The sequence below is a fragment of the Nomascus leucogenys genome, chromosome 2, assembly GCF_006542625.1.
Source record: "Nomascus leucogenys isolate Asia chromosome 2, Asia_NLE_v1, whole genome shotgun sequence".
NCBI classification, from domain to species: domain Eukaryota; kingdom Metazoa; phylum Chordata; class Mammalia; order Primates; family Hylobatidae; genus Nomascus; species Nomascus leucogenys.
In genome coordinates this window covers 136,439,234-136,456,302 of record NC_044382.1, presented here as the reverse complement: position 1 = coordinate 136,456,302, position 17,069 = coordinate 136,439,234, and the positions used below count along the sequence as shown (strand labels likewise).

The 17,069-nt window shown below is 40.3% G+C and overlaps 1 protein-coding gene across 1 annotated transcript in view; it reads left to right on the top strand.

The window, feature by feature from the left end:
* Nucleotides 1-272: 272 nt before the first annotated feature.
* FBN2 (fibrillin 2) overlaps nucleotides 273-17,069 on the top strand; it is a 282,139-nt gene continuing 265,342 nt past the window's right edge. Inside the window, exons 1-4 of the mRNA XM_030818406.1 lie at nucleotides 273-1,099; nucleotides 1,962-2,044; nucleotides 7,664-7,762; nucleotides 10,403-10,498. Of these exons, the coding sequence (XP_030674266.1) occupies nucleotides 846-1,099; nucleotides 1,962-2,044; nucleotides 7,664-7,762; nucleotides 10,403-10,498 (532 nt within the window). The 5' untranslated portion in view covers nucleotides 273-845. The remainder of the gene's footprint in view (nucleotides 1,100-1,961; nucleotides 2,045-7,663; nucleotides 7,763-10,402; nucleotides 10,499-17,069) is intronic.

Here is a 17,069-nt window from a genome sequence, read left to right as displayed (position 1 = left end):
CTCTTCCCCTCACCCAACCCTCGTTCCCCTCGTTCCGCGGCCCCTGATCTCTCCCTTACTCTGTCCCCGCCCACTCTGCGCCGGCCTCTCAGACCGGGTTGAGCCCCACGTGTGGACTGCCGCGCCCCCACTGACAGCCGCCGCCCGCCGGCCCGCCCCGCGCCCTGCCGGGCCTCTAAAACCCCTGCGCCGCGCCCTCCGCCGCCGCATCTTCTCCAGCGTCCAGCCTCCCGCCCTCTCTCTTGCTGGCCGCAAGCCCTGGCCCCGCGCATCTCCGCCCGGCTCCTCAGCCGCTACCCGCGCTTCATTGCCCTGTGGGACTCCGAGCGAGCCCAGAGGGAACCCTCCTCTTTTTCTGGGGGCGACTTTTGTTTGCTTGCCTGTTTCTCTCTGGTGACTTTTGCAGCTTTCCAAGATCCGTGTCCGGAGCGCACGGGAATCCGCCGAGCTCTGCGTGCAGGCCCTTTTTTCTTTTGAGGTTCACATTTTTTGAAATTTTACGCCAGGGCTTTTGTAATTTCCTCCCCCGCCCGCTGGCGGTCCTGGAGTCGCTCGGGGCTTTAGGCCGGTTATGCAACGTGTACCGCTCGGGGCTGCCGGCTGCACCTCCGCCGCGCCTCGCCGCCCACTGCGCTAGACCCGGCACCCCGCGTATCGCTTCGCGGGCAGCCAGGGGGCCGGCGCTCTGTCGAGGTCTCCAGCTAGAGCAGGGATCCCGAGCCCGAGGGAGTCCCCGGAGCCGGCTGAGGGCTTATTAGACCCTGACTTTTTTCTGAGGCGGGCAGATTTTGTCTTTGATCACTCCCTGTCCTCGGGTCCAGGGCCGCGCGCTTTCGGCGCCGGCGATGGGGAGAAGACGGAGGCTGTGTCTCCAGCGCTACTTCCTGTGGCTAGGCTGTGTGGCGCTCTGGGCGCAGGGCACGGCCGGCCAGCCTCAGCCTCCTCCGCCCAAGCCGCCGCGGCCCCAGCCGCCGCCGCAACAGGTTCGGTCCGCTACAGCAGACTCTGAAGGTGGGTTTCTGGCGGCCGAGTATCGCGAGGAGGGTGCCGCAGTGGCCAGCCGCGTCCGCCGGCGAGGACAGCAGGACGTGCTCCGAGGGTAAGCGGGCAAGCGGCTCCGCACCTAAGGCTCCGGCTTGGGGGAGGGGGGAATCCTCAGTTTGGCGGCTTTCCGGCCCACTCCGTCCCTGACCCTTTAGCTGGAGCCTAGAGCTGCAGCCCCCTTCGCCAGGATATCCAAAGACCCCCAGGAGCGCGTCCCCTTTTCCTCCCCAAGCCCGCAGCTCAGCGGGCGGAAAGCCCTCTCTCCGGGCTTGGGCGGCGGGTGGTTATGGGGCCAGTGGGTGCCTTTCGCAGAGCGTGTGCAGAACCCGCGGTGCGGGAACAGGTTCTGAATGTCGGGCGGAAGGCGGGCCTGGGTCCGCCTGCTGCAGGGGCCTGAGGAGCCTGCTTGCTCCCCACGTCGGGGCCGCAGCTCGTGAGCCTTTTGTTTGAGGACGTGTGCAGGGTTCACAGCTCACCTTCTCATCGTCAACCCGAGCGCTCCACCTTGCGACGCGCTTTCCTTGACACGTCGGGGCCAAAGTAACAGTTGACCAAGAAGGAATGGATTTGGGAAGGAGGGCAAGGATTCTTTGGAACGGAATGGTCCCTTTGTTCTCTGCATCTGGCAGCTAGAATAGTAGCAAATTATATGTTTCCATGCCTCTTTTCGCCCTTTAAAAAGGCAGGCAAGGGACGACAGATGAAAGACAGTGTTTAGACGTTTCTGACCCTCCTGCATTCCAGCATCTAGCTCTTTTGCTTCCACGTCTGCCTCCGGGTCCCCAGTAATTTGAAGTGTAATTTTGATTTGTTTGTTGTCCTGAAATCTATTCGCTCGGGGCATTGCTTACGAAGACCGTTTATATGTTACTGCACCCCTCTCCCTATCTGTGTGTGACCGCCCTTGTCCATCACAGGCCCAACGTGTGCGGCTCCAGATTCCACTCCTACTGCTGCCCTGGATGGAAGACGCTCCCTGGAGGAAACCAGTGCATTGTCCGTGAGTGCTTGGCAGGGATCGCAGCTTGGGGCAGCGCGCTCGGCCCTATCTCCGGCCGACCTCTTGCACTCAGCCATTTGGACGCACAGTTGCGTTTAAACTGAAGTGATCACATTGCACTGATACTCAGGACGCGGCCCCATTTGAATAGTGGGGAAGACTCAACCGGTTTGAGTCAGTTCAGACTTCACTGCTAGACTCTGTTGAAGGGCAATAATGATAAAGGTTTCAAAGATAATTGAAAGTTTTATCTTTCTATGTCTATTAATACAAATTGGAAGAAGGGAGGAGTAGAGCAATTATCTAGATAACTCAAAACCACTTTTTCCGTAAAAAATCCAGATAAGACCACATGTTATGCAAATTATCAGGCTTTTAACTCTGCTTGAGGTTTAGGCCTTATGAAGATCAAGGTTTCTTAGGCATTTATATAAAACCACTTTATTATTTCTGGTTTTATATCAACAACCACATAACCTAGATACGAAAGGAGCATTCTCACGGATTTAGTGTTGACCTAAGTTAACAAACTTTTAAAAGACAGAACACTTACAAAGGGGCTTGAGTTTTTTTTTTTTTTTTTTTTTCAATTTTTGGAAGACGTTTAAATTTAGGGTTTCCAGACCCCAAACCTCAATAGTGTGCAGTAGATTTCCAAAGTATGAATTTTAGACCTTGAAAAATTCTGTATCTCTGACCTTAAAAGTTTTGATTATTTTATTCTGTTTCCAGAGTGTATAACCAGTTCTCCCCAAGTTCTAATTGGAGATTATCAGCCTCACAGTCACAGACTCTGGGATGTCTTATTTCATATGCCTGTAAATTTGTGACTTGCAGTGTGACTGGCCTTCTCCTGTAGCACAACCACATTTGTCTTGTTGGGAGGAGAGCCAGGTATCATAGACAGCACATTCATTTAGAGGCAGTCTTGACTTTAGATTGACCTCCATGTTCTCCAGGGAAAAAAATAATTATGCAACTGTGAGCAGAGAAAAAGGGCAAGCCACACTAACCAAGGCATAATAAGGATGTAGTGGCATTTGTAACTCTGTATTTGTTGGTTTTGTGGTTTTGAGATAGATGCTTAATGTTATTTCTGGGCAGTTTTTAAAAAAGGGATGAAATCTCAAGTGTCATAAAGACTAATTTCTTCTTATTTTTTCTACCTTAAAATGCCACTATTTCCAATGGCAAAAATAGGAAACAACTGTGTTATTTAAAGTGACTTATAAATATTTTGAACAAATCCTCTGATTATAATAAGCCTTTGCTTTATTTTTTAAAAGAAAATGTTCTCCATTCTTTTCTCTCCAATACAGAAGTCATATGTGAGGCATTAATGGAGGGTGCGTTTACTCTTTCAGGCCAGTAGGGCATTACCATGGCTGCTTTAAACTTACATGGTTTTTTAGACTCTTGAAACAGCTAACGTCACTCATCGCACACCTGCCATACTAGCTGGGAGTGACTTAGGCACTGCGGAAAGTCTGACTCACTAAATGTAATGAATGTGACTGCCATTATTCAGTTGGAGAGCAGCCGAGGAGGAGGGATTGGTTCATGGTACGTGTTGAAAATCTGTAAAGTCAGATTTTATTGGATCAGTGTGGAATGGGAATTCCAGAGAGCAGAGCCTTCCAGAATATTTGCAGTAGAAATATATGTATGGCCCACTGATCACTGGTAGATGATCAGCTTTGAAAATCTCAGGGTAACAGTGACTATTGTAATCTGCATTTCTGAGACTTGAAATATTTGGATGGTTATGAGATACATTGGAATTTACAGGTATCAAATCTATAAAAGAGTAAACTTTGAAATGATCTTTATATCTACTGGAAACATTTATAACACTTGTGTCAAGAAGTATCTACAAAAATATTTATTGTAAGCACATCTAAAAATTCTAAGTACGTAAGATTATTAAACAGTGCACAAAATAGGGACAATGTAATACCTTTATATTCTATTGCATAAGTCTCATTTAATGCTAACAGCCTGCATCCAATTCAATAGTTCAATTAGTCTGACATTTAAAATGATCATATGTAGAGGTAATAAGTGAAATGAAACCATTATAAACTCAAAATCAAGAATTTTAATTCCAGGCCTTCCTGATGATAATAAATTAAGTAAATTATTATATTTATTGAATTTATCTGTATCACACCATTTAGCAAAAGAAAGTATCTGAGACAATTTAGAAAAAATAAAATAAATAAAATACAAAAGAAAATCAAGACCAAATATTAATTTTCTCATACATTTGTACCTCAGCATTCTTTTAATATAGAAAAATAAAAAATGGTCATCTTTTTTGACCATTTTTTGACCATTAAAAATGGTCAACAGAATTTTAGTGTTTGATTTTGACAGGCTTTATAAGGAGAAGATATTGAAAAGAAACTATGATTCTCCAAGTTCTAGAAACCTAATGCATTTTGATTTGAGTCTCTATGTTTTGTTGGTATTGTTCTTAGTTGTACCCTAGAAAAATTACTGAAGTACTTCCAAACTTCCAAATATTCATTTCCAAAAGTACGGAATTGACTTTCTCACCAACTTTTTTTTTTTAATCTTCTTAGAACATGAAGCAATGAAAAAAATATGCTTATTAATTTGTTTATTGTGAAATTATGCTATGAACAGTATTTTGATCAATATAGTAACAGTGGGATGAGGTTGGCTGGACTAATAACATTTGAGACCTGAGGAAACGTCAGAGCATTCCAATATAATTCCTTTATGTTATGCTACCAAATGAAAAAACAACCCAGAAAGGCTGTGGGTTTTTCTGGAGCTCACAGCAGATCAATGGCAGAGTGACAACTCAACTTCAGACCTTTTGGGTACCATGTATTCTTTACCTGGCCATGTGACTTCTCACAGCATCACTGAAGTCTCAGCCCCTAGGTCGTGTCTCCCTCTCCCGCTGGTATTTCTAGGTCTCATAGTTTTAGTAATTGTGGGAGGGACAGATATTCAGTAAGTGTACCATAGTCTGAGGCTGGTGTGGGGCAAAAGGGCCTCAGCATTCTTGCTTCTCATTGGCTCACAGATACAGAGTATATACCTGTATCCATGACAGTTAATTGCCTGAGAATGCTCAGTCTCCAGCCCATCAAACCTTCATTTGGTTTGGAACCCAGGTGGGGGTACTTTGGGTCTGCTCTCTCAAGCCTAGACTAAATATCGGCCTTCTGGGGAGGAGGGAACTTTGAAATAAAACAGTGTTTTAGTGCACATTTGTCATTGGAGAGTTACTGGTGATCAGAAACTGTAGTACATTTTAAGAAGTAAGAGTCAACTCCATGGCAGGAAACATATTCTTGCCTAAAATATTTTTATTTTAATATGACAATATTTGACGCTATTCACTTTTTCTTTTTTATTAATTTGAGACAGGATCTCACTGTCACCCAGGCTGGAATGCAGTGGCATGGTCACAGCTCACTGCAGCCTTGACCTCTCGGGCTCAAGCCGTCTTCTGACCTCAGCCTCCTGAGTAGCTGAGACTATGGGCACATGCCAATGTGCAAGGCTAATTTTTAAAAAAATTTTCGTAGCGATGGGGTCTGCTATGTTGCCCAGGCTGGCCTCCAACTTCTGGGCTCGAGTGTTCCATTTGCCTAGGGCTTCCAAGGTGCTGGGTTTGCAGACATGAGCCACCATACCCAGCCCACTATTTTCATTTATAAGAAGTACTAATGCTGGTAGTAATACATGGATGTCAGGAGGCATCTTGGAGAAGGAAAACAATTAGTGAGTTAGTTTACTTCAGCAGGAAATGCTCTTTTCATTGTCGAGGGTCCCAAATCTCTTTGAAAGTTGTGGGACCTTTCCCTAGCTACAGCCAGGTTCAGGGCATTTCCAGACTTTCTTCCTGTCTTTATATATCTGGTCATGGCATGAGCATTAAAGTACACAGCCCTTGTGCTGAAAGAGAGAACTCAATTATGGTTATAGAGATAAATCTCTCAGCTCCTAAATGAACTGTCTGTAAGTATGGGAGAGACTTCCCATTCAAAGGTACTTGGCTACAAGTTTGGAGTATCTGTGGTATGTACTGTGTCAGTGAGCCTAGCATTCTTTGCTGTGATGACCCTCATACCTTTCTGTTCATTGGAGGTCACAGCTGCAGGAGGCTTTGACTCTCCCCACCATCAAAATGCCACAGTAGCTTTTCTGAGCAGTAGGAATAGGCTAGGTTGTGGAGATAATATGGAAGGAGAAAGGCTGTAGGAAGGAGAGAGGGAATTATTGAGGGGACCAAAGATTGATCACGGGGTGGGTCAGATACCAGCCTGGAAGGAATGTGTGTGGAACCCTTGAGGCTTGGCCAAGTCATTAGGACTGGAGCCTCTGGTTCAGCCAATTTCATGTGCTCTCTCTCCTGTGAAGGCTTTTGCATAGTGGGCTGTATTTGCTGTATTCCCTCAACCCTCCCAACTACTTAGAATCAAGGCTGTCTTCTCTGGGTGAATTCTGCATTTTAAACTCTCAGTCTTTCATGAAAGAGACAACTGTATTGATAAGACAATTAAAGATTTAGGATTATGCAAATTTTTTTCCTTGTTGCAAAGCTTTAAATGTTTATTATAAAAGTAATAATCCACACATAAGCCCATCATGCAGTGAGATCCATTGTACTATTTGGTGAAAGTTCTTTTAGACCTTTTAAAGCCAGTAAATATGTGTGTGTGTGTATATATACACACATATATGTATATATACACACATATATATGTATATATACACACATATATATACACACACACGCACACATATATATGTATTTTAAACTTAAAAAGCCTGTGCTTTATTTTATTCTACCATGTTTTCATTCTGTAATGTTTACTTACATATGACTTTATTTTTATTTCTATTTTTCCATAAGTTATTGGGGTACAGGTAGTATTTAGTTGCACAAATAAGTCCTTTAGTGGTGATTTGTGAGATTTTGGTGCACCCATCACCTGAGCAGTGTCCACTGCACCGTATTTGTAGTCATTTATCCCTCACCCCTCCCATTCTTTCCTCCAAGTCCCCAAAGTCCATTGTATCATTCTTATGCGTTTGTGTCCTCATAGCTTAGCTCCCACATATCAGTGAGAACATACGGTTTGCTTTTCCATTCCTGAATTACATCACTTAGAATAATAAGTCTCCAGTCACATCCAGGTCACTACAAATGCTGTTAATTCATTCATTTTTGTGGTTGCATAGCATTCCATTAGATATATGGTGATGTATCTATTATATATATATCACAGTTTTATATATATATATATGTGTATATATATGTATATATATATGTGTATATATATATATATGTATATATATATTTGACAGCCACATGGAAAACAGTGTGGAGATTCCTTAAAGGGTTATGCAATTTGAAACAGCTTCATTTGTTTACACGTTATCATAAGGATACCTGTGAGCCTTATTCCCAAGTCTGCAATGGGTAATTTTATTGCATATCTGAAGTTAGACATTTATATCATATATTTTATCTTAGTTTTTCAGGCTTTTTATTTTTAAATACAGCTTTCTTGTTTTGTAAACTATGGTTTATTATATAGTTATTCATTCATTTTCCTATTGTGCTTTCTACAGCGATTTGTAGAAATAGTTGTGGAGATGGATTTTGTTCCCGTCCTAACATGTGTACTTGTTCCAGTGGGCAAATATCACCAACCTGTGGATCAAAATCAAGTATGTTCTTACTTGTGGCCTTTTCACTGCATTTTTCTTAAGCTTTGGAGTAAATGCTAAAGGTCCTTCTATGTGCCAGGGAGTTTTAACTGTTATTACTTTAGTTAATCCTTACATCAACATTATGAGATACTGTTAATACCCCATTTTATAGAGTAGCAAAGTAAAGCACACATAATTTAATTAACTGGCCCAAGGAAACACAGACTTGAATCCCGGTATTCTGATGCCTAAGTGTATAGTCTCAAACACTAGGCTATATTTGTTGCCTTTGCTTAACACGTGTTTTGTGGGTTATCTAAGGGGGAAGGAGAAGAGAACTCCAAAGGCAGCATATGTTGATTGAGTACTGAGCAGATACTTTACACATACGGACCTATTTTGCTTCACATGTATTAACTGTCAACAACTCCATAAGGTAATTATAACTGTGGACTATGATTGTGTGATTCATGACCCAATTAGAAATCGTTGGGACCTTAAGGTCAAAGATTAATCTTTTAAGCTAGCATTTAAGATAACATTATAACAAGGTAGAAGCAAGATTGTTTGTTTAATTGCTCAGTAATTAAATAAATGCTTTCTTAAGTCTTGCCTCAAACTAGTGTGAAGTCATTATATTTTTAATATATCTTTCTTCAAATTTTCCCTAAAAGAAGGTAATATAGAGTATGTCTGACTCAGGAATAAGATTCAGGATTTATACAACAAATGCCATCGTCTTCCGATGAAACTCCTGATGAAAACTCTCTTAATTTCACTTTCTTTGAATCTGCCATTTCCCCAGCTTTTTAAAACCTACAATTCAAATTCATCGAGATTTCTTGATCACTTTAACCAGAACATTTCATCCCCAACTTAACCTGAACCTCTCTCTCTTGCCTGATTACGTACAAGACACTGGTGCCCATATGTTCATTATCGTATTCTTTGTTTTCTCATATTTGCCTTTGGCAAAAAACACAGTCCTGGAGGAATTTTAAGATTCAATTTCTTAATTCCTCTACCTGGGAGCTGGGACATTCTCTGGCCCACTCTTTGTTTGTGGTATATAATTTAGCAGGGAATCTGTGCATTCATTTGGCCTCGGGCAATCCTTGCATTTCATCAGGAACTTTTCTAACCCTCCCAATCATCATCCTGTTTGACCTTGCTAAAGCGTTTGGCACTATTAATCACTATCTTCTTGAAATGCTGTTTTTTGTTTTTTGAAACACCGTTGACCTTTAAAATGCCAGTGGCCCTCGGTGCTCCTTTTCTTGATCATTACTTTTTAGTCTCTTTTTTATATCTTCATCAGTCTTTCATTCAAGATTTGGTATTCCTGAGTTCTGCCCTCCCTGGGTGAACTCATTAACATATATATTTTCAATGACTACCAATCTGTTGATAACTCATAATATTTATCTACACTGGAGATCCCACCACTGACCTCCACACTTGTACATTCCCTTTCCCATTTGACATCTCCACTCAAGAAGTAGCAAGCAATTGAAACTTAGTAGCATGTCTAAAAGGAAACTGAATTTATTGCCGACCACAGGCTACTTGAACCACAGTTCTGCCTGCCTCGGCAGATGGCCCTGCCATCCACCCAGTGCTTAAGTAACTGCTGCTTCTCTTTCTCTATGTCAACTCTTTAAACAAGTCCTGTAGGCTTTACTGGAAAATCATTATCTCAGATTTATCTTTTCCTTTCCACCTCCACTGCTACCATGTGGTATAAGCTATCCTCATCCTTCTCCCAGATTCTTGCCCTCTTCAAATCCGTTCTCTGCAGAGCAGCTAGAGTAATCTTTTTAAAATAGAGATTACATCACTTCACTTTCTCATTTAAATCCTTTCAATGACTCCCTGTTGCATTTGGGATATAATGAAAACCCTTCGGTGGCTGTGGCCGAGGAGGCCCTGTGTTAGCTGGCTGGTCTCTGCCTGGGTCTCCAAGATCTCTTCCCTGTCTGCCTCTTTTTAACTACAGGAATCTCTCTGTTCTTCCGAAGAAACCGTTTATCATCCTAAGGTCTTTTGATTTGCTGGTTCTTCTCTCTCTGAAGTTTCTCCTTGGTTTTTTTAATATCTGGCTCATTCCGTATAAATGTCACCTCAGAGTGGTCTTGTCTAGAGCCAGTATCTAAGCTCCTTCTTGGCTCCAGACTAGCCTCCTTCACAACAGTTTACTTCAAACAGTTTATCACAGTCTATAATTACTTTGTGGTATTTGTTTACCTGTGTTTTCCGTAGCTCCCTATCGGAATTCAAGCTCTGTGAGGGATAGCCTTCAAGTCCATTATGACAGTAATGCACTGAGCTGGAATGGTGGACACTCACCTTCTGCATTCTGAATGGAGACAAAAGTGCCTCCTGCTTGCCAGAAACTATGCTGCTAGTCACCTTCTGTTTATTTTTTTTAACATTGAAAGTGTTTTCAGTGCATCCTGAATAACATGTTATCACAGATATGCCCATGTGTGCACTTATAAAGAAATAATGAATAAAAATATGTTTGAGTCATAATATTTCCTTCTGTAAGATATAATTGTCATTGAATTGGATAATTGAGTTTATAGTTTTGTAACCTCTCACATATACTATAATTTTGGTGACTGATGTTTTTATACTTTTTGTTATTGCTCTTTGCAGTTCAGCAGTGCAGTGTGAGATGCATGAATGGTGGGACCTGTGCAGATGACCACTGCCAGTGCCAGAAAGGATATATTGGAACTTATTGTGGACAACGTAAGGGACATTGGAATCAACCTCATTTATTAGAAATCATTTGATTTGGTGGATATTTCATGTTAAGTTATAATTTAAGGTCTTATAAATCCTGTGATCTTTTGAAAAAACAATTTTATATAGTAAACCATATCTTAAAACTGAATTTCTAATTTTTATCCTATAAGAATTTTTCTAATTCTTTTAGAATTTTGTACTTTAGAGCAGTGATGTTCTTGAATTACTGTTCAAGAATTACTAGTCAACAACTGGTAACTAGTGCTTTAGCAAATGTGATACATCTCACAGATTTTCTGTGATTTATTTGTTTTCCTGTATCTGGCTCCATAAAACATGTATACTTTCCAGAAAAAAAAAGAGCAAGTTTTCTGTGATCTATCTCTTTCTTTTTTACTTCTTCCTTCCCTCCCCAGTTCCCTCTTTATATCTATGATTTTTTAGAACTTCTCAAAATTAACCCCAGGAGAGCCAATCTGATAAATTATCCTTTGCTCAAATATATTTAATACTAAGATACAGGGTGATCAAATGATTTTTAAAAATCAGATATTATTGTGAAACAGGAAGCTATAACCCAGCAAAGCTGGTACCTTCACTGGAGAATGCCCTGTATGAATCAAGAAATAACCTTTTAACAAGAGTGTAAGGATTGTAGTTTCTGGATTGTGACACATAACTGGGGAACATTTTGGGTAGTATTCTCTAAATTGTGCGACATTTTTGGGAATTCACATATTTTGAAGTAATGTCACCTTATATGACATTAAAGAAGTGTGATTTATGAAATTGAATCACAAATAGTAAGTCCCTTTTTACTTTACTTGCATTTTTACCTGATGTAGACTATAAGTTCCATGCTAATCTTCAAGGCTTCCTTAAGGATCACTGGTCTCTTTTTTAAACATAGAAAAACCAAGTCTTAGGTGTAAAAGAATATCTAGCTTGTTTTCAGTTAACATTATTTTATTTTTGTTGCAATGAAAAAATTTTTTTAAATTGTGGTAAAATATGCATAACAAAATTTACCATTTTAGCCACTTTTAAGTGTATAGTGCAGTGGCATTAAGTCCATTCACACTGTTGTGTAACCATCATCACTATCCATCTCCAGAATTTTTTTCATCTTGGAAAACTGAAACTCTGTACCCATTAAACAATAACCCCCATTTCCCTCTCCCCTGCCCCTGGCAACCATCATTTAGTTTATGTCTCTACGAATTTGACTACTTTAGGTATTTCATAGAAGTGTAAGCATGAAGTATTTGTCCTTGGGTGACTAGTTTGTTATACTTAGCATAGTGCCCTCAAGGTTCATCCGTGTTTTAGCATGTGTCAGAATTTTCTTCATTTTAAAGGCAAAATAATATTTCATTATATGAAGATACCACATTTTGTTTATCCAGTCATCTGTTGATGGACATTTGAGTTGCTTTGACCTTTTGGCTCTTGTGAATAATGCTGAAATAGCTGTTTGGGCCCTTGCTTTCAGTTCTTTTGGGTGTATACCCAGAAGTAGAATTGCTGGATTACATGATAATTGTATTATTAATTTTTTGAAATGCTGCCATACTGTTTTCCACAGAAGCTGCACTGTCTTCCATTCCTACTAGCAATGCACAAGGGCTCCACTCTACATACTTGCCAACCCTTGTTATTTTCTGTTTTTTTTTTCTTAAATAATAATAATCATGCTAATGAATGTGAAGTTGTATCTTGTTATGGTTGTTACAGTAATTTCCAAGTTTGTCTTCTAGTTAAGGTGATTATGGTGATTATAGCTTTCTATTTATAAGTGCTATAAAGTTTTCTTTAGAATAATTTTATGTAAAATTGGAGTATCCATTTAAAGAAAAATATTCTGTTAAGGTCAGGGGTAGGCCAACTTTTTTTTGTAAAGGCCAGAGAGTATATGTTTTAGACCTTGCTTTCTCCATTGCAAATACTCAACTCTGCCATTGTAGTGCAAAGGTGACCAAAGATAATACGTAAATGAAAGAGCTAGGATGTGTTTCGGCAAAATTTTATACCTTATAGACACTGGAATTTGAATTGCATACAATTTTTACTTGTGAGCGAGTATTATTTCTTTGATTTTTCAACTACCTAAAAGTGTCAAAATTCCTCTTAGCTCATGGGAAGTACAGAAATAAGCAGTGGCCCAGATCTGACCTTCGGGCCATAGTCGGCAGATTCCTTGTGTGGGTGGTTCTCAGGTATGACAAGAGGAGATTGACTGAAGTTTGAGAAATGGAAGGCGAAGGTATTTAAGAGAATACAGTATGTTGAGGCCAGTTTGCTAGCAAGAATAGGAGGGGCCAGTGTATTAAATTCTCTAGGCTAGGGTTGGCCAGGGGAGGCTAAGAAAGAACTGGACAACAGTGGAACAGATAAATGCAGCAGAGTTTCTTGTTCCATGGATGATACTTTTTCTATGTTTTCTTTGTACATTCAGGTATTTCTCACATTTTCTACAATAGACTTCTGTTTATAACCAGAAAAGAAAGAAGTCTATCACGAACACAGTATTCATAAAAAGAAAGATTGATATATGTTTTTAGGCCTTAGAAAAGTGTTAGGAGATATGATTGCAACTCTGTTTTGCAAAGTTCCATAACCAATGAAGAGACACATCTATCCTTGTTGAAAGGCATCCTTTTGCTCTGTAGAGGGAAAAATGAAAATTAGAATCACAGAAGAAAGAGCCTCGCCTTGCCTCAACTGATCTTTCAGAGTATTTGCTCAAATCTGTCCTGAAATTAGCTGTCTTCAGTCTGAATTAAGCTGCCCTTTGTGCCTTGGGCATACATGTGTATGTACGTATGAGGGTTGTACAGAACACGCTCTAGTGGGTGTGTCTCTTGCTCTTCACACAGGAATGGGAAGGCAGGGGATGGAAAGGACTTTCCGCTTCTAAAATGCTTTGATGTTCTTCCACCCCTGTGTCAAACCATATTGATGTTACCACATTTTCCAGTCAGAGGAAAGGCAATGTTACTGGGTCAGAAAATCAGCAGATACTGAGCATTAGTTCTCTAGGTTTCTCATGGGATGACATCTTCCTTGTCTAATGTTTATCTCAGGGGTAATAGAACATATAGGGGAAGCAAAATGTGTAGCAAACACAATTTATTTGTCAGCAAGTAAGAAGGTAAAGGTATGATAACTAATAGATTACCAGCTCAAGGAATGGTGTAAGGAAGATGTTTTCCAAGTTGTCTTATATAGAAAGAGTGTTACAATACTGAGAGCAAAGAAGCAGATGGAACATTTTTCAATTTATGAATCCAGAGAAGTCTTAGAACTAGGATGCTTGCTAAAATGAACATTATAAAACATTTAGACTGCTTAGCTGCTTTCCTGGAAACAGACAGCATTTCTTAGAAAGCATTCTTCTATTTCATCCATTTCATTCAGCAATGTTGATAGAGTAACTACTGTGAACAGGTGAGATGATACCCTGGCCACACATTCTGGTAGAAATGACAGTTAATACTAAAAAGGTAAATACCTAATACACATTTAGGTAGTGAGAAGTTTTAGGAGAAGAATAAAGCAGGGTAAGGGGGAGAGAGTATGGGTCAGGATTAGCAGTTGTCTCCTATTTTACATCGGGGTCTCTGCGAAGGTGACATTGAAACACAGATCTGAGTCTGTGCCTTTAAATCTATGGAAAAATTGTTCTGGACAAGGGAAAAGCAAATTTAAAAGACCTGTAGTGGGAACAGACTCCATGTATTTTGGAAACAGTAAGATCCATGTCCCTGGAGTAAAGTGGGGAAAGGGAAAATGGTAAGAATTGAGTTTGGAGAGTGAGGTATAGGGCCTTGTAGGCCAAGGAACAAAATTTGGACTATAGCCTAAATATGAGAAGCCACTGGAGCATTTTGAGCAGTGGTGTTCTGTGATCTGGTTAATATTAAAAAGAAAATCACCTGTCTGCTGTGTTGAGCCTGGATTATAACAGAGAAAAGGAAAGGGCCGTGTAGGAGGCTACCACAGTGGTGCTAGCGAACGATGCTGCAGCTGTAGTCATTGAAGATGTGGTAGGTGATTGGATTGACCTTGTATTTTGGAGGTATACTCTGATGGACCAGGCGTGGTGGATTAAAAAAATAGAAAAAGTAAAGATCAAAAGTGACAAGGAGAGGGTTTTGGTGGAGCTCCTGGATTAATAGCGAGGTCATTTCCAGATATGGGAAATATTGTATAGGGAGTGGGTTGGGTAAGGAGTGGTGGGGCTGAGGAAAAGTTTTGTTTTGGATTCATTAGATTGAGAAATCTGTCAGACTTACAAGTGCAAAGATCTATGAACTCTGATCTTAGGAGAGAGGTTGGACATAGAGATATAAATTTGGGAGCATATAGACTGAATTATTATATGCATAATATTTTAATCATAGGCCTAGATAAAGATCATTAGGAAGTTGTAGCTACAGAAGTGAGTTGAAAACAGAGACCCGATTCAGTCCAACATTGTGAGATGGGGAAGAGGAAAAGAAGCCAGCAAAGAAGAGTGAGAAAGAATGGACATGACGATGGAATGAAAACTGAGAGAGTGTGGTATCCTAGAAAACAAAGGAAGAACGCAGCACCAATAGCAAAGATTTCACCTTCCTATGTCAGACAGTTGGCTTTTGTTTCTTTCCTCTTGTTAACATTTTAACTTGGTTTAGAATGCCATTTTTCTAACACATTTGTGTAGAAATTACAATCATGATTTCAGACGTATGCCCGAGTGTCTGCACCTCTGCTGAGTTGTAAGGGAGTCTGTCTAATAAAAATATGTACCTGCCCTGTTACCTAGCACAAAGTAAGTGCTCAGTAAATATCTGTTGAATAAAAATGTTCTCTAAATAGCTGAGCTTCTGCAGTATGCAGCCAACCCACACAGGGAAAATAGTTTGTTTTCCCCGCCTAAGATTTTGGTGGGCAGCTAAGAAGCCAGCTCATATTTCTATCTGTAGTACATCTTTTGCTCTCTTGCCTTTCATGCCACTGTCATGCTAGGTGTAAGCATAGTTTTCTTCCTGAGTGGTCAGCGTTCCTTCTGTGGTGGAAATTTAGGCATTTTCAAATTTTTTTTCTGACTCCAGTTGAAATATAAGTTGCTGTTTCCATTCTTTTTTGTTACAAAAAATATGTTATTTTGTAAAATATCTTTCATCATAATTCTTTTGAAAAAAGGAAATTCACATTTTTGTTTTTTGCCTGTACTTTTATCTGTATTTCCTGCTTCTCTTCTTTTGCTATTGCTCTTTAATGTAAACTTCGGCTGCTGCAGACGTCTTGTCTTACAGAACATCTTCGTACAAATGTTCTATAGTTAAAAGAGGAAGGGAATTAAGAATGTAGAATACCTTCAGCGTGCAGCCACTGTGCACTTTGTCTTATGTGGTATTTTATTTAGTCCTCAAACGTCTGTAGGGGAGGAACTGTTAAGTCTCTTTTTGCAGGCCAGGAAGCTAAGAGGGTGTGGTGAGTGGGTGCTGGGGACGGCAGAGCTCATTATCTGTTCACTGCACCATTCTGCCTTGCGAAGTACTTGAAAAAATGCCGTGAAATTTTGACGTGCGGGAGTTTGTTGAGGTCGTGCAGTCTATCAGATACTACAGTAGGTGACGGGGATTCAAAGGCAAACAGATCTGGCCCTTGTCCTGGGGGAACTCACTCTCACATGAGAGACAGAAATACAAGCAAATGGTTGTATCAGTGGCCCTTGATCTTTTTGTTCATAGGATCCGTTTACATTTTTAAAAATTATTGAGGTCCTCAAATGTCTTTTGTTTATATGAGTTCCATCAATATTTATAATATTAGAAATTAAAATTGAGAAATTTAAAATATTTATTGATTCATTAAAAATAATAAGAAACCCATATTACAACTTAAGATAAATATTTTTTATAAACAATAACTATAATTTGCAAACCTCCATAAATCTTTAGTGAGAAGGGAGGCATTGATAGTCTAACCTAGACAGGTTAGATTAGGTTTAATTTGTAATGGGCCAGCTCTTTCTAGGAGAAACTCAAGGTTCATCCAGCCTTGTTCTACCTGCGAATTGGAAACTCTTTTGGAAAACCGTGGTAGAAGCTCTTCCTCTATTTACCAGAGGTTGTGTTCTGAGTGTTACAGTCAGTGTGGACGGCTCTTCCCCAAAGGCTGGCATCGTGATGAGAGAACACATGTGGGAAACTGTAATTTAAATTTCCTACAGCTCAATAGCATTTAAAGAAAATTCCACATATTTTAATTGATCACATTACTTTGGACTTAGTATTTTGCAGTGTATCTTTTTAACAATTGATTTTTAAAATCCTTTTTAAAAATTTAATTGTATTTTAATTTCTGGGATACATGCGCAGGACATGCAGGTTTGTTACATAGGTAAACGTGTGCCATGGTGATTTGTTGCACCTATCAACCCATCACCTAGGTATTAAGCCCCGCATGCATTAGCTATTTATCCTGAAGCTCTTCCTCCCCCTGCCCTCCCCAGACAGGCCCCAGTGTGTGTTGTTCCTCTCCCAGTGTCCATGTGTTCTCATCGTTCAGTTCCCACTTGTAAGTG